This window comes from Polypterus senegalus, chromosome 12, assembly GCF_016835505.1.
Source record: "Polypterus senegalus isolate Bchr_013 chromosome 12, ASM1683550v1, whole genome shotgun sequence".
Lineage (NCBI taxonomy): Eukaryota > Metazoa > Chordata > Cladistia > Polypteriformes > Polypteridae > Polypterus > Polypterus senegalus.
The window spans coordinates 82,751,306-82,775,584 of record NC_053165.1 but is presented as its reverse complement, the minus strand read 5'-3'; the positions used below and the strand labels follow the sequence as shown (position 1 = coordinate 82,775,584).

General features: G+C 40.2%; 1 protein-coding gene and 1 long non-coding RNA gene across 2 annotated transcripts in view; one reads left to right on the top strand and one right to left on the bottom strand.

Moving 5' to 3' along the window:
• LOC120541237 overlaps positions 1-24,279 on the top strand; it is a 134,538-nt gene that overhangs the window by 22,129 nt on the left and 88,130 nt on the right. The gene's annotated exons all lie outside the window — the stretch shown is intronic.
• Positions 1,461-22,358, bottom strand: s1pr5b (sphingosine-1-phosphate receptor 5b). The gene is made up of 2 exons (XM_039772689.1): positions 22,236-22,358; positions 1,461-5,201 (listed from the first exon to the last, which is right to left on the bottom strand). Exon 2 carries the CDS (start codon positions 4,914-4,916, stop codon positions 3,756-3,758), a length of 1,161 nt encoding a protein of 386 aa, XP_039628623.1. The 5' UTR covers positions 4,917-5,201; positions 22,236-22,358; the 3' UTR covers positions 1,461-3,755.

Below are 24,279 nucleotides of genomic sequence, written 5' to 3'. Positions count from 1 at the left end.
GAAAAGCGATTGGTCTACAGCTTCTGTACCTGATGGCAAATTTTCACAGACCTGGCCATACAAAGAAAGCAGACCTGCATTCTGAAGAACTCATTATTGCTTCTGTTGGGTTTTTTTTTTTCCTGATATAGGTGCCATGACATTTATATTTCTGAAACCATCATGTTATTCATCCATCCATCCATCCATCCATCCATTTTCAAACCTGCTCATCCTGAGCAGGGTCATGAGGAGGATGGAGCCTATCCCAGCAAGCATTGGGAAAGGCATGTACAGCCTCTGGGCAATCGCAGGGTGAACACACACACACACACACACACACACACACACACAATAGGGTCAATTAAGCAATGCTAGTTCACCTAATCTGCATGTCTTTGAAAACTCACATGCACACGGGGAGCACCCAGGGCACCAACTCCACCCTCCTCATTGAGAAGCACTGGGGCTTTCACTGCACCAGAGTGCCACCCCAGCATAATATTAATATCTGAACATTGCGGCATGGCTTGTATGTGAACTAAGTGGGCGAACATGACATTCTCCAAACAATGTTAGATGAAATATTGAGATGTGGTACAAAATGATTGTGCATTCACTACGTATCTCTTAGCTCTGCCATGTGCACATCTGTGAGGAGGATGTCTTTTAGCCCGGTGACCAAGATAAGAGTCTTGTGCATGGTAATTAAAATGTATTTTTTTTTTTGTGGGGGGGGCTCATTTTTCAAAGGGAAATAAATACATTTTGGGGATAAAAAATAAACCACAGTGAGGGTGCCACTCTTGTTTGTGTGCAGAAACCACAAAAACCTTCATCTTCCATGTTCTACCCCAGAATTGCTCAGAAAGTTGCTGCCCTCTAAATTCATTTTTGCACTGAAATTCTCCATTGGCATTTCTGTTCCCTACTGGCATGATTATTATTTTTGTTTACTAATTAATAGTAGCCCTAACTGAGGCTTTAAAAAGTTTTTGTTGTTTGCACCCCTACTAATTAAATTTCCGCTCAATTTTTTATTTTTCCTGAGCTGTTTTTGTAAGGTTGCCCACTGTGACTTTGCAATATTGTAACTATCTGGTGCTTTACTTGCTGTAACTGCCATTGTGAAAGTCGCGTATGTAGCTGCAAGTCTATCAGTTTACACCAAAGATAGAATGGAGAAGTGTTGAGTGGTACTTGATGGAAGCAGGTGTTAAGGGACGTAAAGCTCACACCTGTTTACACGCTCAGAACAATGCCTTACGTCTGCACAGTGCGTGCGAGTAGATAGTGATGCTCAAATTTTCTCAGGGCAGCTGTAGTACTAGGGTGTTGTATTGTGTTAGACATTATGGGTGTAGTGAGAAGTCAAGCAAAATGACACCTTTTATTGGCGAACTAAAGAGATTACAATATGCAAGCTTTTGAGGCAACTCGTGCCCCTTCTTCAGGCGAGATGTAATTAAATTGTAAATCACAAAATGTAAATTACATCTTTCATATTGTAATCTTTTTAGTTCGCCATTAAAAGGTGTCATTTTGCTTGACTTCTCAGGGCAGCTGTTAACACAAAGCTCTGAGAGGAAGAAGAAGCCAGCTAGGCTCAGCTGACCTTGTTGCCAACGTGCGAGTTCCTGCCAGGTCATGTATACAGTATGTGACTGCGTATCTATCAATTTGCACCAATGAATAACCCGCAAGCATTGTTGATCTTTGTGGAAAGCAGGTGTTAAAAGAGCTGAAATTACGTCAGATCACATACTCGGCAAGTGGACAACACTTTACCTCTCTGAAATATTTAGGAGTGGATAGTGATAGTAAACAATGGTCAGGGATGTGTAACAGATGCACTCATATAAACCACTGATAATCACATTATGAAGAAAGAGAAGCAGCGGCTCTAGCCATGTTTTGCACTGACAGTATGGAAGCGTTAAAGGAAATCACAACTAGAGAAGTTATCGATTTTTGCAAGTAGTAACAAGAGTGAAAGAAGCAGTGAGTGTACGTGGTGTCACACTTAACCAAAAAGCTGTCTTTTTCTGAACGCATTCAGTGGCTTTTAGACCATGTACTGCGAGGCAGGGAGGCTTCATTAAGAACATCTTAATATGAAATGTCTCAAACGTGTATATAAAAAAAAAAAAAAACTTTGAGAGATAAAGTGCAGAAATGTTTTGAAAATTATAATATATATGAGGGAGAGTCAAATGGAAACCTTATTTTGTTTCATCATGTTGTGTTGCAGCAAACAGCCGCATCACCTTTCTACGTGACCTCCATGGCATTCAATACAAGTCCTCCAGCACTCAACAAAGTGCATGGATTCTTCTGGAAAGAAAGGTCTTGTGGTCACACATGCAGCCACTCCTCTACCACATGCTGCACCTCTCTCTTCATTGGACGTGAATGTCTTTCTGCCCAGTGCCTCTTTGAGCAGTCCCAAGAAGTGGACATTTCTGGGGGAGTGAAGTCTGGTAAATGTAGCCAACATGGACGACACCCAGTATGTCAGAGCTCGATGGTTCATCTGTTGTCTTGTGGCAACAGGACCCCTCCACTCTGAAGTCCTCAATGCTGAGGAAGTTGGACAGGTTTTGTCCCTTCGCTGCTCAGAAAGCAGACAATGAAACACTGCTCCACTTTAGCGCATGTTTCCAGTGGGGCTCCCATCTTTATATGACTTCACGTTGCTTGTTTGCACCGTGCTTCCACCTGCTGGACTCTCCTAATGGAGTTGCTAATGATGGTGCCAACTTACGTGGCAGTGGTGCAATGTTAAGCATTTCTATTGCAGTTTGAAGGTTTTCATTTGACTCACCTTCACACACACACACACATATATATATATATATATCACAGGATATATATATATAGGAAAGGTTATTCAGGATTGAAAAGGTGGTCAGTTTTGGATCATGGCTTCCAATAACCTTAATGATCAATCCTATTTAAGGAAACCCACCCTCCTGTCTTGAAAGACTCTGCTCATTTTAACAGAAATTGCTGGTGCATAAACCTCAACAACCCACAGTGGAGTACACTGGCATGCGCCCGTTTTGTTGGTAAATGTCAAGTGGGGACCCTGTGTGGTCTTCCACATTAGAGCAAGAAGGCCTTGATTTTAAACTCCATACACGTATACTGTAGGTAATAAAGCCCTACCTATCTGAGAACCCTGCCAGCTCTCCTTGAGTTCAGTGTACATTGTGGGTCTTCATTCCACCTCTGTGTGGCTCCTTATTGCACATTTCAGGACCTTTCTTGGGGAAAAATCAACTTGACAGTTGCATAAGTGCCCAGAAATTGTCATGTGTTAACATAAAGGACATTATGAAGTGCCTTAAAGCATAAGATTACTTATTTTCTGAAACATTGTCCACTTGGCCTTGAAAACCCAAACACTTAATGCTGTTGTGTCTGCTAAGAAGACGTCTTATTCCAACCTTTTTAGGAACACCGGTGTAACCTTCAGGCCAGCAGCTCCAGTCCCAAAGTTTTTACTTTATTCATAGAGCTGTCAACTTGCTGCAAAAGCAGCTAAACCAATGCTGCTGTGCTGTGTTTTGCCATCTCCACAAAATCATACGTTTATGAGTTCCTTTAGCAGTCGACAGGAAATCTCCAAGGCTTTGATGCTAGTGGCAGTTAGATGCACCTCACAGAGGAGCGAGGAGAGTGGCCACAACAGGCACAAAAAAGAATATGAGCTGCTAGTCTCGTTGAAAAACTTTTGCTTGCGTCTGCACCTCTGATTACTGATGTCCCTCCACCTATGGAATGGGCAAGGTCTCCTTTGCCAGTCTGCTCATGTTAGGCAGGAAAGCTTTGATCGGTGAAGGTGTGACATTTCCTGAAGACACCGTGCTATCAATGCCTTCCACCCGGTAAGAGGACTTGTCTGTTTTGCTAGTGTTGCAGTCCAAAAATGGAATTCCAAACCTGTTCACCTGCCCATCTTCTGTCATAAGGCAGCGTCTACAGAGCAATTTCAGGATGGCTTTTCTCATGTCTTTACTGGTTAGGGTGTATATTATGGGGTTCAAGAGTGAGTTCAGCATTGCAATGCCCAGGAAGTAATCTGCTTTGTAGAGGATGGGACATTTTTGAACTTTGCAGCTGAAATCTAAGATAAACAGAATGAAGAGAGGTAGCCAGCAGATGATGAAAGTTCCGACCACAATCGTGAATGTCTTGAGGAGAGCCATGTACTTCTGAGATTTTTTGCTCATTCCTTTCCTGAGGTTGCCCAACCGCTGAGAATTAACTTTGACAATTCTGTAAATCCCCACATACAGGAAAATGATGGAAATCAGAATGAGGTTAAGAACGGTCACACAGAAGAGAATGTAGCTCTTGGCATACAGCGGGAGTACAGTGGAGCACCCTTCCAAGTCATCAATGCAGTTCCACCCCAGTATTGGAAGGATACCCAGGAAAACCGACAATGCCCAGCTGGCAGCAATCAGTGCAAACATGCGCCACTTTTTATCCCTCTGGTAGAATTTCAGCTTGATCATGGTGATGTGCCTCTCAATGGCAATGGCCAGTAGACTAATAACAGAGGCTGCCAGCGTGACAAAAACACCTCCCTCCCTGATGAACCAAAGCACTGGCGTAAGCTTCAGCGTGTTGGAGCCCGACATAAGGATATTGATCATGTAAGCTATCCCGGCAAGCAGGTCAGACAAGGTCAGGTTGCCAAGTAAGTAGTACATGGGTAAATGAAATTTTTTGTTCTTCCATATGGCAAGAAGAACTACAAAATTCTCAAAGACTATGAAGACACAAATCACTAAGAGGCATATTGCTTCAACTTTTAGTCCTCCTGAATATTTGTTGTCCCCAAGTTTTCCAGTGAAGTTATAATGCAAGGTAATAACAGAATTGTTCTGATATTCACGAAAAAATCTGTACACCCTTGAGCTAGACATGCTGGTGGCTTCAGTGTTTTCAGTGTCTAATGAGGGAGAGCCGTGTTGTCCATAGTGTTCCTAACAGCCAGTTTGCTAATCAGGATTTTGTGTTTGCACTTGAGGCCTCTGTCCTTCGGTCATCAGAAGTGCCCAAACTAGAAGAAGAGTCGAGGTGGTGAAGAAGCCCCTCAATCCGGGTTATGGTGCTCTTCTCCTTGCCAGCAGAGGGAGCCAGAGTGTCACTTATTCCTCAGGAAGCCATGGAATCAGTTGTTGTAGTGCTTGTGCTTTCTTTGAGGAAACCTACAATTAAAAAACAAACAAAAACAAGTTAATGTGACAATGTTTCCCACATTTGCAAGCCATTTATGTCTTTCAGTCTGCAGACGTTCTACTATAATAAAGCTGCACAATATTCCACTTTGAAATTCAAAGAAAAAGGATCCGTTTCACTGGGTGTAAAATATTAAAAACCTCTGTATTTTACAAAACCTCCCTCATGTGCTTTGTTAGGCTTCCAGTATGCAGCGCTGCGGTTTGTATTGCTCTAATATCGCTCTGTCATTGTTTTTTTTTTTTCTTTTTCTTTTCTTTACTGTGAATTCCTGCGCAGTTTATTTTAAATGTATGCTATTAATGGGGCCATATAAACTAAAGATTGACTGATATTTTGTGTAACACCTTAAACAACATATAGCATTCCCAAACGTCCTTAATCCTGGTCAGGGTCACTTCTGCATGTCGGGTAGAAGCCTATCGGCTAAACTGTTACTGAGGGACTTGGACAGCACACACGCTTGGACAGATTTGTGGATGATGAAGTTTAATGCAAGTACATGTAAAGTACGAATGTAAATCAAAAAGTGAAGGCAGTTTGAAAAGTAAGTGGTAACCATAACGATCAAAGCTGACACAATGCAACATGTTTGCAGTAGCTTATGGGTATTCGATGCGGACCTTCACCTACATCTACACCTAAAACATCAAGTCAGCAACTTGTTGCACTGTCAAGATTCTATTTGGTTTGTCTTTATCAGCTTTTTCAGCTAAAGTGTCAAAGCAGAACAAACATCAACAGAGGAAGCATTACATGAATTCTAAAAATAGAAAAGACAAGCTGCAAAATGTTTGAATGTCTAAACAGAACTTTAGGAGAAATCTACTAGCATGGAGCATCAATGCAGAAACCAGCTGTCTATAACTTCTTGACTGTCAGGTGTATGATGTCCGCTAATTCTCGTATTGCTATTCTACTGTATGAATTACCTTGCTGGCTCAAAGTACAGAGCAGAATTAGAGAGGCAAGAAGTAGTGCAGAAGTAAAAGATGTTATCATCTGCAAGAAAGTCATCTGCAAGACCTCCTGCCACATGCTCTTGGACCACCAGCGCTCTATGGACCACAACTTTGAGAAGCCTTGTGTTAGAGCTTTGGAGTTGTATACTAATGTCTGAATGTTGGAGTTTAAAGAACAAGGCTGCCCAATCCACTTGCAGTATTCGGTTCAGACCACAGTATGATCGACAAAGGATATTGCTTAAGACATCTCGCCGAGGACAGAGTACGTGTAACCTGTAAAAGGTGGGGGCAGGGGACACTTGTTTTTGTTTTTGAAAATTCAGATGCATCAATAAAATTGTGAACATTTTGATGTCATTCTGAAGGCCACAGCTCCTCTTGTGTCCTCCAGCTGAGGTCAATCTTCTGTTTCCATCCCCGACTTCCTGAATGAGCCTCTTCTACCGCAAATGATGAACCACTGTGATTTGTAAGTGAGTCTACAGAAGAGCATTGGCAGTGTAGAATGTTAGATTTTATTTTGCATCCTTTTGTACCCTTTTATTTTCACCCTTTTCTGAAAAACGTCCTGCATTTACAGCTGATGACTTTGATCAAAATCACAATGCCAACACGATACGTATGGTGCAGCCCTCTACTTCATGCATTTATGATAAGTGACTGGTGTTGAATAAAAGTGAATGTAAATTCCAAATGTACCACCACCACAACAGAGCTAAAGTCTCATTTTCATTCTTTAACGTGTACCTGGGCAGCATTTCAACTACAAACTGGCAAGAGCACAAACTTTATTTTAGTGAGTTGTCTGTCCTTTACAGTAAAACAGTTTTAGGGGGTAGAAATCATGCCAAGATTCTAGTAATGATCATAAATAATGATAAAGATCACTGTTTTTATTACTGTACTTTCCTGCTATAGTTGCTCCTTTCATGGGATGACTAAATGTTCATTTTTGTGGACCTTTTCAGTACAAATAGCAGCTGGAAGATGGAATAATGACAACCCCTTGTAAAGAATAAAGATCTACTATAAAAGATGTATGGGTGATCATTAAAAGTATCACACATCTTATTAGTTTACCTACTGGGACCACATAGGGGTGGACAGGGCTGCCATCATTCTGCTGAATTGAACCTCCTCTCATTTGGAGAAAGACAGCAGCAAGGGAGGGTCTTGTTTGTTTACTTCTCTAGTGCGTTCAACATCATGCAGCCCAAACTGCTAGGGTAGAAGCTCAGGTCAGTGTGGGTTGATAATACCACTATGTCCTGAATAATGGACTACTTAACTGGCAGATCACAGTTTGTGTGGCTTAAGTACGGTGTATCGGACATGGTCATGAGGGGTTCACAGTGGAGCTGTACTGGCTATCTTCCTGCTTAGCCTGTACACCTCATACTTTAGATTCAGTACTGAATCACGTCATCTGCAGACATTTTTTAATGATGCAGCCATAGCTGGGAGTATCAGTGGTGGACAGGAGAATGAATACAGGACACTTGTGAAGGAGTTTGTTGAATGGTGCAAATTGAACCACCTGTGGCTCCATATCAGTAAGACAAAGGAGATAATCGTAGACTTCAGGAAGGTCAACTCCACTCAGCCCTGGTTCTCATTGGTGGTGAGGACATACAAGTACCTCAGGGTGAATCCAAATGACAGAGTACCAACATGGAGGCCATTCATATACAATTCCTAAGAAGTTTAAGGTGGTTTGGTGTATGAAGGTCAGTCTTGCATGTTTTCTACCAGTCTGTGGTGGACAGTGTAATTTACTATGCAGTAGTACTCTGGGAAATGGCATTAGTGCTGGTGATGTCAACAGACTAAATAAAGTGGTTGTTTGGTCCAACCTTGGGAGTCAGACTGGACTCACTGGAGGATGTGTCAGAAGAGACGGTCACTCAAGAAGCTGCTCACCATTCTGGTCAATGACTCTGACACCTCATATGAGGTCTTGGCCAAACAGATGAGCTCATTCAGTAACAGACTGAGACGCTGCATTACTCCAAAGACCGCAACGTGAGGCTGTTTCTACTTTCAGCTATCAGTCACTCAACAGCCAAGGTGGTCTTATTTCCTGGGTGCTGAAGAGTACTGAGCTGGCTTAGCAGACATCTTAACAGACAATGTCAGTATGTGCCATATACTTTGACAGTGACAGACATCCTGTACTGCAAAAGTGCAACTGACAAGCGTGTGCAGTTCTTATCACTTTACACTTCGTGAACACCTACACTTAGCTAATCTATTTACAGATAATTGTTATGTGTGCATTGCAAATGTGTTAGCATGCTTAAGATTATGATCATTTTCATTATATATATTTATGGCTTTTTTTGTCTGATGCTGCAACCCTGCAAACTCCTTCACAATCAATAAATACAATTTCCATCTGTCTTTTCACATCCTGAAGATTGTCAAGCATTTTAATGTACTACTACACTACTTTAGACTGTTCTATTTTGTAGAGCAGTGTTTCTCAACCACCAAGTGGGTCTCGGGTTGCCACCAGTAGGTAGCTGGTTGCTATTGTTTATAATGTTTGTGGGTGACACAGTTGGTTGTGGAGACTCACGGCACAGATGATCATGCTCAATCTCCCACCCAAAAATGGGTTACCAAGACACTTTATTGGGAAAAACCGGGTGGTAGTTTGTGGGACTCGAGGACAGAGTTAGCAATGCCGGAGCAGCACAAGGACCAGGCCAGTCAGCTTTACTCTTCACTCTGTACACCTCCGACTACAAATATAACACTTGGTCAGGACACTTGCAGACATTTTCTGATAATTCTGCACTTCTAGGGTGTGTGCATTGATAAGGGGGGTCAGACTTGTCAACTGTAGTTGCTGATCTTGTCACTTGATCGTGTCAATTTACACCAGGAGAGGAGTCAGCAGGGGGAGAACTTTGTTTCTTGGTGAAGAAAGAATTGTCTTCATGGTGACTCACTGGGACTGCCCAGTTAGGAGATTTCTTTCCTTTTCATTTTCTTCCTTTTTTTAGTCATTCTGGTGTGTGCTTAGACTATAGTGTGTGTGTGTGTGTGTGTCCACTATATAGGGCCTTTTACTATCCATCTGTCTATAGTATCCCATTGTTAAGTCCACAGGGCCCCTTGTGACTGCGGATTTTTGTCATATTCCACGTCGTCTGTTAATTGGACTCCTACCTTAATTAAGCAAGCCATAGTTTCTCTGTTTCTATGTTTTTCACTAACATATGGTAATTACAAACTGGATATGTCATATTTTTACTGAATGAAGCAGTATACAGTATGTGTTAGATTTTTAATGATTTATTCAAGAGAGGCCCACTGAATCAACAAGCCAATTAAAAGGGTAGGCTCAATTATGGGATACACTCTGAACCACCAGGAGGTTGCAGTGAAGGGGAAAATTAAAGCAAAAGTGAGTTCCATTATGAACAATGTTGCACATCCTGTCTGTGACACACTTAACACTGAGGACTTTCAGCCAAAGAAGTGTGTCAAGAAACATGACTGGGGTCCTTTATACCAACAGCAATATGTCTGGATAGCACCTTACTGGAACTGGGGCTGCCAAGTCTGATGTTTTTCTTTCTTTTGTCGTCCTGACGTGTGTTCAGACTATTGTGTGTGTGTGTGTGTGTGACTATCTATTTAAAGAGTTTCTGTGAAAATCCAAATATCTCCCTGGGATCACAAGGTTCTGTATGATCTGATCTGATTCTCAAAATGATACACACCTTATTAATCATAACTTTTTCCTTAAGGAAATGAGGTTAATTTTTCAGTTTGAAGATGTAACAAACTATAAAAGACACTGACGGAGTTCAGGTTCCCAGTCTGAAATGTCTTCCTAATTTCAAGCCGCATTAACCTTAGACTGTACAGCCCCACCTATTCATTCACGTGACCAATCACCAGCCGTGTCCCACCCAATCCCCCGCAGCAAGTCTGCATAACTGAGATGTGCACAAAATGCCACACAAATCCTCTGAAAATGTCACACTGTTTTGTCCACCTGTGTCAGCTGAATGCTGTCCCCGTTTTAAAGTATGCTTCAGGTTTTATTCCTTTGTTACTGCATTTTAAAATAACCCTGTGATGAACTGGCACCCCTTTCAGGGCTGCTTGTTGATTTATATGCAATGCTAATAATAATAATAATACATTTTTTTTAATAGGCGCCTTTCTTAACAGCCAAGGTCACCTTACAATGAAATTAAACAACATTAATAAAATAAAAACAAAGAGAACGATAAAATCAAAAAGCATTAGGGTACAGAAGTAGCAAACATACAAAGATTACAGGCAGTAACAGAGTTAAATTCATAATTGTATTTGAAAATATCAGTTTTGAATGCAGTTTTAAAACGTATTATTGAGTTGAGTTGACGGATATGAAAGGGAAGAGAATTCCCGAGCTGAGGAGCACTAGGAGAGACGCTTGAGCTCCCATAGCACAGAGTCTGATGTGTGGTACAGAAAGTAGAGCTGTAGATGAAGATACGAGGGAGTGAGAGGGAAGTTGAAGTCTGTAGGAGATCAGTGAGGCAGTGGAGAGCTTTAGATGTTCAGAGCGATATTTTGTATTGTATTCGGTAGTGAACAGGGAGCCAGTGAAGTTGAGAGAGAGTAGGTGTTGTATGTTCAGTGGATTTAGAACAGCAGGTTATTATTATCCTGGCAGCAGAAGTTTGAAGAAGTTGTATGCGATGGATGTGTTTTTGTGGGATGCCAGATAGAATAGCATTACAGTAATCTATACGTGAGGTGACTCGGGCATTAACCAATACTTCAGTATTGTGTTGGGTAAGAACAGGACAAAGTCTATAAATGTTTCAGAGATGGAAGAAGGCAGTCTGACAAATATTAATTATATGGGAAGAAAAGGAGAAAGTGCTGCTGGTTTGGGATCTACACTGTACACCACAATAAACTCTGTTACTTTATCTGACACCTGAAGTGGATAGAATATCAAGGACTTGCACAAATAGGTGAACTGTAGTGATTCAAGCCCTTGTCCCTTATGCCTCGTTGGCACAGGTGCCCTCCTCTCCTGTGATGAATGCCCACCTCCTTTTCATTGCATTATATAGGATGGTATAGTTCTTTACCTGTGTTTGTGTCTATGCTGCATTGTGGCCCATGGAGAATGTTATTAGTGCTGCAGCATGCTGCAGTCCGGTGTATGGATGGTATGACAATAAAGCCACTTGATGGGACTGGACCTAAAGCTCACCAATGTCTGTCAGCCTTTCTCCCTCCTCCATTCAGGATCATTGCAATCTGCACCAGTAGATCTTGGGAAAGGTCATAACACAACTCAGCAGTTACTCACATGTCCATCTCCACAACTGTTTTAGTTCATATTGTCTGGCATTTCATTTAATTTGATGGCATTGCATTCACCGTCTTTTATTGTTACTGTGTTACTGTCACTAGTCTGTGGAGATGTGCAAGCGATGTTTGTATTGTACTACATACACACATCAATAAACTCAAACAAAGAACAAAACGGGAACAACAAAGAAATAATCTAAGAGCGAGACGAGCACATTGCACACTGCCTTACTATTAGTATATTGTGCCAACATTTTCTGGATCAAGAAGAACACAAGAGTTAGTATCTGACACATCTGGCTAATTTTGAGCATATTACAGAAACCAGTTATGGCAGATATCTGATGATGCATTGATATGAGAAGAAAAGTATACCCTCCCACACCCCTCAAGTAAAGAAAAATCAAATTCGCATGAATTGCAGCAGAACAAAATAGAATGAATGACAGAGTATTTAGAATTGAGTAAAACTGCATTAGTATCTGTAGAAATTCCACCGACTTAAAAAAAAAAAAAAATACTTCCACCTTCCTGACTTTAATAATCCTTTATTTCACTCATTTTCCAAAGAATTACAAAGCATGCCCAACACGTGCGCATTTCAACATGTGTCCTACATAATGATGGCATGTGAGGAAGTGGGGGCAAAACACGGAGACCATCATGAAGTAGCTGGTAATCGGTGAGGGTGAGGTCTGTCTGCTTGGGTAGAATTAGGTGGAGTATTCATGGCAGGCTGTGATTGTTAAAACAAATCACCCTCTGGCTCTTTTATCTTGGGTTTCAAGTCACTAAGAAACCACTGATATTATCATGAATTGTTGTACATATTCTATACAGTGAAGAGGATTTTCATGTGCGCTTCATCTGAGGCAATCATGACGACAACAACAACGTTTATTTCTATAGCACATTTTCATACAAACAGAAGCTCAAAGTGCTTTACATAATGAAGAATAGAAAAATAAAAGACACAGTAAGAAAATAAAATAAGTCCACATTAATTCACATAATATAAGAGTAAGGTCCAATGGCCAGGGGGGACAGAAAAAACAAAAAAAAAACTCCAGACGGCTGGAGAAAAAAATAAAATCTGTAGGGATTCCAGACCATGAGGCCGCCCAGACAAGAATCTGACGGACACGGAAAGCAGGTACAAAAAACCAAAGTGTGGATGGAGAGATGGATGGACGGAAGATTGGACAGATAGATGAGTGGATGGGTGGATGACTAAAGTGCCAGGAACAGTTACAGTAGCTTTGCTTTTAGGTAAAATGCCTTGTGCACTAAAGACTCAGTTTAAAATAACGCAGTGTAATTACTGTAGCAGCCATTACTGTGTATCAATGACCAGTTCTTCATAAATTGTGAGCTAAAGACTAAAACTGAATTCCTCATTTACAAAGAGTTTTATGTTAAATGGCAATTAACAATATTTTATTTTTAATCAACTTATAACTAATGTATCACATTTATTATTGTTATTATTATCTCCTTATGAGGCTGATACTTTTATCCAAGGTGACTTGTATTCCTTTTTCCAGTTGGCGCACAGGCAGGTGAAGTGACTCGCTCAGGGTCACACAGTGTCAGCAGTGGGATTTGAGCCCACACCATCCAGGTTTGCGGTTCTAAGTCGTAACCACCACACCACACTGTACTGTATTATAACCAAGAAATGTTCAAACACAACATATGAGAGGTTTTAAGAAATTAAAAATAATTTGTCACTTCCGTTTGAATTTTATTAAAGCTGTTCTCTTTCATTGCCAAGTGGTAACTGACAATGGATTCTTTCTATACAGTGTTTAGATGCTGATACCTTAGTTTTTTTTTTTGATGAGTTTATTCCCTAAATACAGAATTAAGATGTTAATACATTCAATTAATTCTCATTGATGGATTGAAGGCCAGAGGTCCACATGACCATCATTGTCTAATTCTTCCACGTGAAGCCTGAAAACCATGAGGACTGATTGAGATCATTGATGTCAAGTAGAAGGCCCAGTGGGGAGCCCGGTGGTCTCATGGCCTCGGAACCCCTGCAGATTTTGTTTTGGTTTTTGTTTTTTTTTTCTCTAGCCCTCTGCAGTTTTTTTGTTTTTTTTTTCTGTCCTTCCTGGCCATCAGACCTTGCTTTATTCTTTGTTAAATAGTATTGCCTTAATTTTTAGATTTGTTTTCATCTTGTAAAGCACTTTAAGTTCCATCATTTGTATGAAAACGTGCTATAGAAATAAAAGTTGTTGTTGTTATACTTACTATTTGGAGGGCAATTCTTTGGATATTTGTTGAGAAATGAACTCCTCATTGCCAGAGTCTGAATGCTAATATGTTTGTAAGTTTTGATAAGTAAATTCACCACATACACTAATAGAATGCTGACACTTTACAATTATTTTTTTTTTTTTAGTAAAGGACAATTTACGCAATGTTGGCATAATTTGTGTATTTAAACTGGCACAACTACAGTATACGAGTGGTGGTGCAATCGGTTTGTAACTATTAACTAAACTGGGCCATCGCATTTAACTGCTCTGTAAACTCTTGCTTTTTAAAAAGACCACAAATTCACAATGTATTTTTTAAATTAGATTTGCATTTATTTAGCTTTTATCCAAAGTAGCACTAGGGTGTTGTACCATGTTATCCATTATGGATGTAGTGAGAAGTCAAGCAAAATGACCCCTTTTGTTGGCTAACTAAAAAGATTACAATATGCAAGTTTTCAAGGCAACTCGGACCCGTTCATCATAACTACATTCTTGCCTGAAGAAGGGGCCTGAGTTGCCTCAAAAGCTTGCATATTGTAATCTTTTTAGTTAGCCGATAAAAGGGGTCATTTTGTTTGACTTTCCACTGCTTTTATCCAAAGGAACTTGCAATTGCGTCCACGTTGATGAAGTAAGTCACTTGGGGTAGCCCATAGCAGTAGAGTGTTGTACCATGTTAGCCATAGATTGATACAGGAGAAAGTTGGGTGAAATTACACCATTTATTGGTTAACTAAATAGATTACAAATGCAAGCTTTCGAGGCAGCTAAGTTCCCTTCATAAAGAAAGATGCAAGGCTTGGGGTAGCCCAGCGACTGAATGCCTAGGAATAAGCAGACACCATTGTGCTTTCCAGTACAGCGACTCAGCTATTAAGATGTATGTAATTTATGTCATATTGTGCTTTTCCATCAAAATGTAAGATATTTTCCAGCCTAAGTTTGATAAACCCACTCAGTGAGTCAGTAAAGGGAGCAGATGGGGCAGCGTCGGTACCATAAAGCCTCGTCATTTGGCCACACTGTATGGCACATAAAGCACCTTTCTGTAGTCAAAGCCATTCCACGAGAGCTTTCCGCAATGGGAACAGCAGAGACACTGACTTACTCGGGACCACAAAGTGGGCTAATGGTAAAGCCGGCGCCAACAACCTTGAGGTGTTCAGTCTACTGCACTGTCTATTATTATTATTATTATTATTATTATTATTAATCTTTTTGAAGATTTCATTCTTAATGGCACGCTGGTGCACTGGCTAGTGCTGCAGCCTCATGGATCCAACACCCTGTGTCAGAATGCCCTGCCAAGTCCTCTTCTGTGCGGATTTTGCTCTTCCCTCTGTGCTCATGTGAAGTTTCCTCCCAGTTGCTCCATTTTTATTTTCTTCCAAAGCCATGTGTGTTGGCTAAATGGCGGCTCTAATTTGACGTTCAGCGTGAGTGACCCTCCAAGTGGACAGACACCTTGTCCAGGGTTGGTTTCTGTCTTACGCTCAATACTACTGGGACTAATAATAATAATACATTTTATTTACAGTATATAGCAACTTTCCCATTCACTAAGTAGATTTGAGGTTTGTTATGTTTATCAATCCATCCATCCTTTTTCCAAACCTGCTTTATCCTGAGCAGGGAGGTGAGGGAGCTGGAGCAGATCCCAGCAAGCACAAGGCAGAAATAATCCCTAAACGTGATGCCAGTCTATTGCGGGGTGAACACACACCACACACTCATACAAGCACACACTCTGGCCAGTTCCGCATCACTAGTTCACCTGACCTGTATAACCTGGACTATGGGAGGAAGCCCACATGGACTATGGGAGGACCCTCGACGTGACCCTCCTTGTTATGAGGTATAGCAGCATCACCAGTGTGCCACTCCTCTCAGGTTTAATATATGTCAACCCAACCATTCTTTCCATGTTATATTAACAAAAATGAGGTTATTAATTAAGGAGACTTTTAATTGTTTTTGTTTAGTAAAAGAATGCGACTACTTCAACATCTAATGGGGCACAAGTGACTAATGAGGACTGTAAGACAGAAATATTCATTACATGTAAAATGTTGTTTTATAAAAGCAGAAAACCAAAGTAATGATTTAAAACCCATCCATCTGCCGCCCAAACCCACTTCTCCAGGTGAGGGTGGCGTGACAGCTGCAGCCAGTCCTAACAAGCATTGGGCACAAGGCAGGAACAATACCTGGATAGGATGCCAGCCCACCGCAGGGCGAACACACAAACACACACACACATCAGGGTCTAATTCAGTATTGCCAAACCAGCTACCCTCCATGTCCTTGAATTGTGCAGAGAATATGCAAACTCCACCCAGGACTTGAACCCTGGTCTCTGAGTTGCGAGGTGCTGTGCCCCTGTGCGGCTCCATTTCCATAAGTGTTCCATTGAACTATGCATTGCCGTACACTTGAACTAAAATGTGCCTTCAACTCCTTAACATTCTACTTATTCATAATTTGCTCTAAACCAGGGGGTTCTCTACACTGGTCCTGGGGGCTGCATGTTTTCATTCCAAACAGTTTCATAATTAAAAGCTGGGCTTAGCACATAACATAACTTGCTATTTAATTATATGGCTTGTTTTTATTCTTCCAAGACAAAAATTGTATATTTTTTTTTTGTCCTTTGAGAACTTTCTCCATATGTTTGGTGGTCCTTCGCTGCTCCCTTATTCATTTCAGAATATTTTATTAATATGGATACTTCATGTTGCACGGGTTTACAGGGAAGTACGTTAGCCAGGGAGCTGCTGGATCCTTTGCTATTTGCACCTCGTTGTTAACTGACAGCTGCTTAAGCAAACAAAAAACACTTACAACCTTAATGTAGAAGCTGAACACTAAAATGAGCAGCGAAGGGATCAGAATTGTAACAAATGAGTTAAGTAAAACACACAAAAAAACCCCAAAAACTATTGCTTTAGTGGTACATAAATGGATTCTAATGAAGAAACTGCTTAAAGCAAAAACCTGCAGCCACTGTAGACCTCGGGAGTGTAGCCAAGTACCCGGCTCTAAACTCATGAAGAAATGACAGATTTGTATGTAACTGTAATGATTCTCCTGCAGCAATGAGATAAATAAGTACGTGGAGTTTGGTTGAACTCCTGAACTTAATATTAATGAACTAACATTCTGTACATGAAAAGAATACTGCAAACATTTATAATTTGCTTGTAGGCTGCAGTGCATATGGAGAATTAAAAATAAGAAAACATAGATATCTGTTAACATTAATTTCAAACTGAAATTCTATATTGAATAGGTTTAATCTTTTTATAATAATGTCTCAAATGCTGTATTTAGGCCGTTATTCATGTCATAATCATCTCAATCCAGTGTATAACACCAAGTTATTTTTTCTGGACACAGCCTATGGAATTCTATCAGCATCCATGGATTACTTTGAACCAGGCTGTCCCAAAAAAGACATTTTATTGCCATTTTATTCTGGGAAGGTATCTTTACCTATGAAGTGGGTTCTTTGACCTTTGATAAACATTTCTAAAATGCAGAAAAAACAGAAAACTTAAATGTCCAATAGGCTACATAGCAGGATACTGAGAGATACAGAAGAGCTGAACCCAGCCTGAGCTATTCAATGCAGTGAGAGTCCCTTTAAATCAGGAGCCCATTTGGAATTTCACAAATCTACTATCATCTGTTCATGAAAACTGGTACAGATTTAAATAAATAAACGGTTCTTTCTGAGACAATCGTTTCGATGGATCTTTTGAAAACCAAAAACGGTTCCCCTAGAACATTACTCTGAAGAACTACTTTGACATCTCTAATTTTTAAGATGTGATGCCAGCCAATTGCAGGGCACACGTTACCACATCCACCTTTAGTATAAGATAGTTATTTGTCAGATATACCACATCCACCTACACTTACCGACTTCGGGGAAGATAAGGCCCAATTATCAATATAAAGTGAATGTCTTTGGAGAAAAGATAGAAAAGGTGCTATTTAATAGGTATGAATGAGACTAAGGGCACTATGTACAGTAATATATTTGTTGAAAAGGCACTATATGATAAACATGAAAGGCACTAGCAGATATGAACAACACTATGTAAAGACCACTATCGAATTTATAGATATGTAGAAAATTCACTATTTAATAGGTATATAAAAGATATACGTAAAGGGCACTATGCGATAGACTGATATGTAAAAAATTATTATATGATAGATAAGTCACTATATAATAGATTATACTTTGGAATGTGGGAGAAAACAGAAGGCGACTAATCTCTCAGTCTTTATTTTATCATTCCATAAGCAATCATAGCACTTTACAAACAAGTAATGAATTCAAATTAACAAATGCAATATATCCAGTTTTTCGTATTTTCTGTGGTTTTTTTTTTAACCAAAAGTTTCTAAATTGTACCTTTCTTAATGGTCTTTCTAAAGCACCCGAAAAGAATGTAGTCACATTAACAGACGTCTTCAATAAATACAAAGTTCTTTAAAATGAATTTGTAACCAGCACTATGAAAACATTCAATCATTTATTTCACATATTGTTAAAATATTAATTGGAAAAATTATCCATTTTGACCATCTAAATCGTTATTTTTATTATTATTATTTTTTTTACACAGTGCACTCTTAAAAGTAAAGGTGTCAGGGCGTAAAGAGAACCGTTTATGGCTCCCAAAACAGCCATCCAGAAGACGGTCCCAAAAACCTTTATTTAGTTCTGTAACTTCCATCCATCCACCCATTATCCAACCCGCTATATCCTAACTACAGGGTCACGGGGGTCTGCTGGAGACAAACCCAGCCAACACAGGGCGCAAGGTAGGAACAAACCCGGGCAGGGCGCCAGCCCCCAGCAGAGATCTGTAACAGTTTTCGTAAATAACTATGAATGGATAAACAGACTTATGAAATCCCGGAGAGTTCCTGATTTTTAAAAGACTCATGCCGCATACAATCACTCAGGCTCAGGTCAGGTTTTCTTCATCTAGATCGTCTGCTAAAAATGTGTTTTGTCCACATAATAGGAAACTTTTCAAAGCCCAAACTGCAAACTTCACATGCAAAGAACCCATGCCAGTATGAAGTAATTATTTGTCAAGCAATAGTTCAACGAGGAACCGCACAAAAGCGCCCCAATGCTCCGTAGTTGTTCAGAGTGTAAATTCGCTGATTTCCATTCTAACGAGCTTCAGTTTGCTGCCCCAACCCGCAGCAGCGGCGGATCCCCGGGACCGCTGGATTTGAGGGCCGCAGGGTGGGCTTGTGGTCCGTTGGAGCGGACAGGATTAAGCAGGTTAGGTCACAGGTGAATGGATACACCATAGCACTTATAGTCTTCAAAGTTTTCTTTTCTAAAAACTTATAATGGACATTTTTTACATTGGAGAGATAATGTGTATTTTTTATAGAGCAACGTTCATACGTTTCATAAATGTGATGGCTTTACTAATAATGTTTTTGTTTTTTTTTTAAATCGCAGATGCACACACAATTTGTTTGTTAACACACTACAGTCTGACATTGTGGCCATGCATCTGACTCCCTCCACAGTGCAGAATGTCTGATAATTTAAACAGACGCCGATGAGGAAAGCACGCGTCTCCATTTAACCATCAACTTCAATGCACGCCGTCATATGTTTCTTTGTTTGAGGTAGTTACTAGTAAACGCTTCATATTATTATCTGCATCGTTGACACGTTTGTCATAAAGTCTTTATCAGAAAGATTAATTTCACGCTTTAAAATCTTTGAGAAAGTGTCACTCGAAGTAATGGACGGGTGACTTGTCCAGGGTTGGTTCCTGGATTTGCGGATATTCTGTCTTAAATGCAATAGACGCTGCCTGATCTTTAAACAGCAAAATATAATATTTATTCATAATTATTACAACTACACTCTTAAAAAATAAATGATGTGTAAGTGGATTTGCAGAGCAATGCCACACGGAAGACATTTCTGGATCCCAAAAGAACCATCCTTACGAAACTTCTGAGTTTTTATTTATTTGGGTCCATAATAGACTACATAAATAACCATAAATAGGTGATTTGATAAACGTTTCTAATATGCAGAAAAAACAACTTTATTGTCCAATAGGCTACATAGCAGGATACTGAGAGATACAGAAGACCTGAACTCAGCCTGAGTTATTCAATGCAATGAGAACCCTTTTGGTATAAAATACCATCGTGTTCATGATTTTAAAGAGACTTCTGCTCCATTCAAGTCTTCTCGATCTCTCCGATCATTACAACACATTAAACATTTCTCTTTTGTCCACAAAATATGTCAAAGCCCAAAGAACCGATATTGTATGCAAAGAACCTTTGGCATAATGAAATAGCTCTTTCTTAAGGAATGCTTCCACGAGGAACCACACAACCCAATAAAGTGTCATTTCAGAGTGTATAGTGAAATCAAAGGGTCTGAAATAAAATGCAAAGAACTTGCACTTAAATCTGAATTCTGAACACGTACGTAGCGTCCTAGATGGCCTGGAGGGGACCGTGTCTTCACTACAATAACATTTCTGCCCAACATTTCAAGTCATAAACTTTCGATTAAGACTACGATCAAAGTGTTGGACCCATTCGTTCGCGAGTAAGTCGCATATTAGATAGATACACGTGAATGGCACTATATAATAGATAAACATTTACATAATAGATAAACATTTACATAATAGAACTGTTGTCAGTCGGTTGTTCTTCTAAATATAAAACAATGCTGTTTGTATTTAAAATAAGTTTTGAATCAAAAGATTCGTCCACTAAAATCTCGTTGCACAAATGATAGGCAGGGACAATCCCTGGACAAGGCAATAGTCTATCGCAGTGTGGACACACACACGTATTAGCATCGCCAGATCACCTAACCTGCATGGCTTTAGACTTTGAAGGAAGCGGGAACACCCGGGGAGAGCATGCAAACTCCATGTAAGAAACACTTGGGACGTGATCGTCAGTTTCCTTGTTAAGAGGCAGTAGCGCTTTCACTGCGCCACCGTGCCGCTCTAAATGAAAAAGATGCTTCCTTTTTTTATTATTTTAATTTTTAAAACACGACGTTAGTAATGCCAACACCAATCCAGTGTGGAGTTCACTACAGGTTTGTATGAAGCTTCACTGCGTACACATTACTTTGAGTAATGCTTTTCACACTGCTTGGGGTTTCAAGTTCCATGCAGTGCACCCCTACGCATCATTCGTTACTTTGGTGTTAAAAACTACCCTGAAGTTTCTTTAGAAGTACTGGTTATTTGGCTAGCTGAACAATCGAGGCTAAAGACAAGAATGGAAGCGTAATAATAAAAATAATTAATTATATTTAGCTACATTTCTCTAATCATTTGACGTATAGTGTTAGGGCTTTAGACATCACACCCTAAGGTTGTAGGTTCAAATCCCGCTAGTAAGACTGCGTGACAATAAGCGAGTCACTTCATTTGCCTGTTGGACAACCAAAAGAAATGCGTAACTAATTATATCTCGCATATGGGCATCAGCCATATAAGTTAATAAAAATATCGAAGTTATGATAAGATGTGACTCTTTATATCTGCAATGACTTGCTATATGAATTGTAATACGTAAGCGAACCTTATTAAAAATAGCAAAACTAATAATATTAATAACATTGACGTAGAACAAGAGCACACTGGTATGTGTTATATTTGTGTACTATGTAGCCTATGATCTTTGAAGAGAAATCAGAGTTTTTGCTCGGCAGGCGGTCATAACGACTGGCCAAACAATCTGGCGCAAACTTTCAAAATGACCTTCTTCTTGAAAATCTGCAATGGTGCGTTTATAAAACTTAATTTTAAAAAAAATGGTGGGGGGATTAGTTATATCGAAACCTCTACTCCATATTCTATACCCGGGAGCAATCAGATAATTTTAATTGGAACCAGTCATTCTCGGATTGTGCGCATTAGAAATCGGTCGATCATCGTTGGTGCAAGTTTAAAAAAAATATGTCAATAACTCCATTTAACTGTGCATTGCGAATTTTCCGAAACTCTCATGGGCAGACAAGACGTCTTGAACGAATGACCAAGCGGTCCCAAAATTAAGTAATAACGCGGCTTCGAGTCACTCAAATCAGTGTGCATGTTTTCGCGTGGCTCAGCTCTGGTGGCGTAAAGACGTGCGGGTGATGATTGTAAAATTCCCTTATGTTGTGCGTCGGAGTAGTGTTTAGTTCAGTCCAGTCCAGTCCTTGGATGAGACTCCTCTTCTCATAAATGGAGGGTGGAGCTGGTCCTTAAATGGGATTCAAAATGTATCCGAGACCCCATAATAACACCCTCAGCCCACCAGTTTAGAAGTATAATAGCTTTCTAACTTAGCGAGAAATCCCCTATTAGTCTTTCTTTCAGAGATCACACGGACATGGAAATAAATCTTCTCTTACCTTAACGTGCACGCCAGTCGCCTCAACTCTTGGACTATCGGAAAACGCTCGGTGAGACAAGGCGGAGGACGTTTTCTAAACTGAATTCTCCACCGGCCCGTCTGGCACTGCTCCGCCCAGCATGTCAAGCGTTTACTTTAGTGGGGGCGTGGTCCACGAGAGAGAGGCGTGCCCATCGGAGTCCTCCGTGCCTGAAAAACACCAAGACACTTTTCAAAGAAAACCGTGAAAAGCGAGGGGAACGAACGATAATGAACGCGGGAAAGCAACAACTCGGAATATTCCGAAGTGCTCTAAAGCCGTGAATCTCAACTTCAAGTTCGGTCATGGGGGAGTCTCTTCTGGCTGCAGGTTTTTTTCCCAACCAGCTTTTTCTTTTAATAAGATTCCTACTTTAGCTAACCAAGCTGTTACTTCCACGAGCAGTTCTGCTGTCCAAGGCGAAGCTCAAATTGCGCTCCCTACCCCCGGTGCTATGACCAAGTCAATGACATAACAGTTTTATAAATGTAGGATTGTGACAATTTTACGTATTGATCCAGCATTACATTCTGCTTACAATCTGGTAGTTTAAATAGATTATGAACCGAATTTAGTTATTCCCATTCATGTCCAGTAGAGGTATACATTTTTTTATAAAGAGTTTAACAATTCTTGATAAATGATGTCAAAGAAAACTAGTAATTTACAACAGATATTATGTAAATGAATGTCACTTTGACTTAGCATTTTAGTACTGTGTATATTTTATTTACAAAATGTGTAAACACACATACTATATAATTGCCATGTCTCATTCAGGGCTCCTCCCCTGGCAGGGCTTCAGATTCATGTTTTACGTCTCCTTTGTTCATTGTTGATTCTTTTATTTATGTTGGGTATATGCATCATTTATTTTTGGATTTCTTAATGGCAGTGTTTCCCAACCTGTGTCACATTTATATCTCTGCACTCTGGAGCCTCCACCCATTGGGCTGCACTAGGTTGGTTCCAGTAGGTGGAGTTGAGTGTAATGGACACCTAGAGAATCTCGCTTGCCAATCTCCAGAACTCCTTACAGTTGCACCGTGGTTATCTGACTAGAATAATGCAAAACACTTTCAAGAAAGTTAACTCCATCTACTTGGAGCTCCAGGGAGGAGGCTTCGGGCTGCAGAGATATCTGACTCACCTGTGCTATCATAGGCCCCCTCACCACTCCTGTGATGTCACTTTCTATTCAGAATCGCAGGTGGATCGTGGCTGATTCTGGACAACCTCTCTAAACACTGCTCTGACGATCGCACTTGAGTCGCCAAGAAAGAAAAACATTGATGATCGCAATAAATTTATCTGATACTGTGGTGATCAAACGGAACCCCCTCCGAAATTCACCCTCAGGTTGTGATGCATTGGCATGTGAAAAACTGTGTTGTGCTACCACAAAGGTTGGGAAGCACTGGTCTATGTATATAAAGCTGCTTTTGTTATGTCCCATAAGTTACGTGGGTGGGGCCTCTCAATCACTGCTAGGAACTGTCCTCTGTCCTAATCATCTGGAGGGTCTCCTACAGTTCCTGGTGGTTTATTGTAAAGCGTTCTGGAGTCGGTGGGTTATTTGTGTTTTGCTGTGCTAGTCGTATATTTTGGAATTTTGACACTCATGCCATTTTCTCAACCACTCCATTTGGATTCTGTATTGGGACTTTGCTGCAATTCCAGTTGGCCTTTGTGCTTCATTGAGCTTCATTTGTGAGAAATAAGTCTTTTATTTGCAGAGGTGGTTAGTAACGAGTTACATTTACTCCATTACATTTACTTGAATAACTTTTTCAAAATATTGTGCTTCTAAGAGTAGTTTTACTGCACCATACTTTTTACTTTTGCTTGAGTACATTTGTGAAGAAGAAACGCTACTCTTACTCCGCTACATTGGGCAACACTTGACTCGTTACTTTTTTCCATTTACATATTGCACTATATTTTTGCCAGAGAGAAGCCACCAGTGGATCTACTGCATGACTGTTTCACAATCAGACGTCGCAATAATAGTCACATGGCTCAG

What these genes read in the sequence shown, in the direction of transcription:
- s1pr5b (XM_039772689.1), bottom strand. Translation starts at nt 4,916, where the DNA reads ATGTCTAGCTCAAGGGTGTACAGATTTTTTCGTGAATATCAGAACAAT.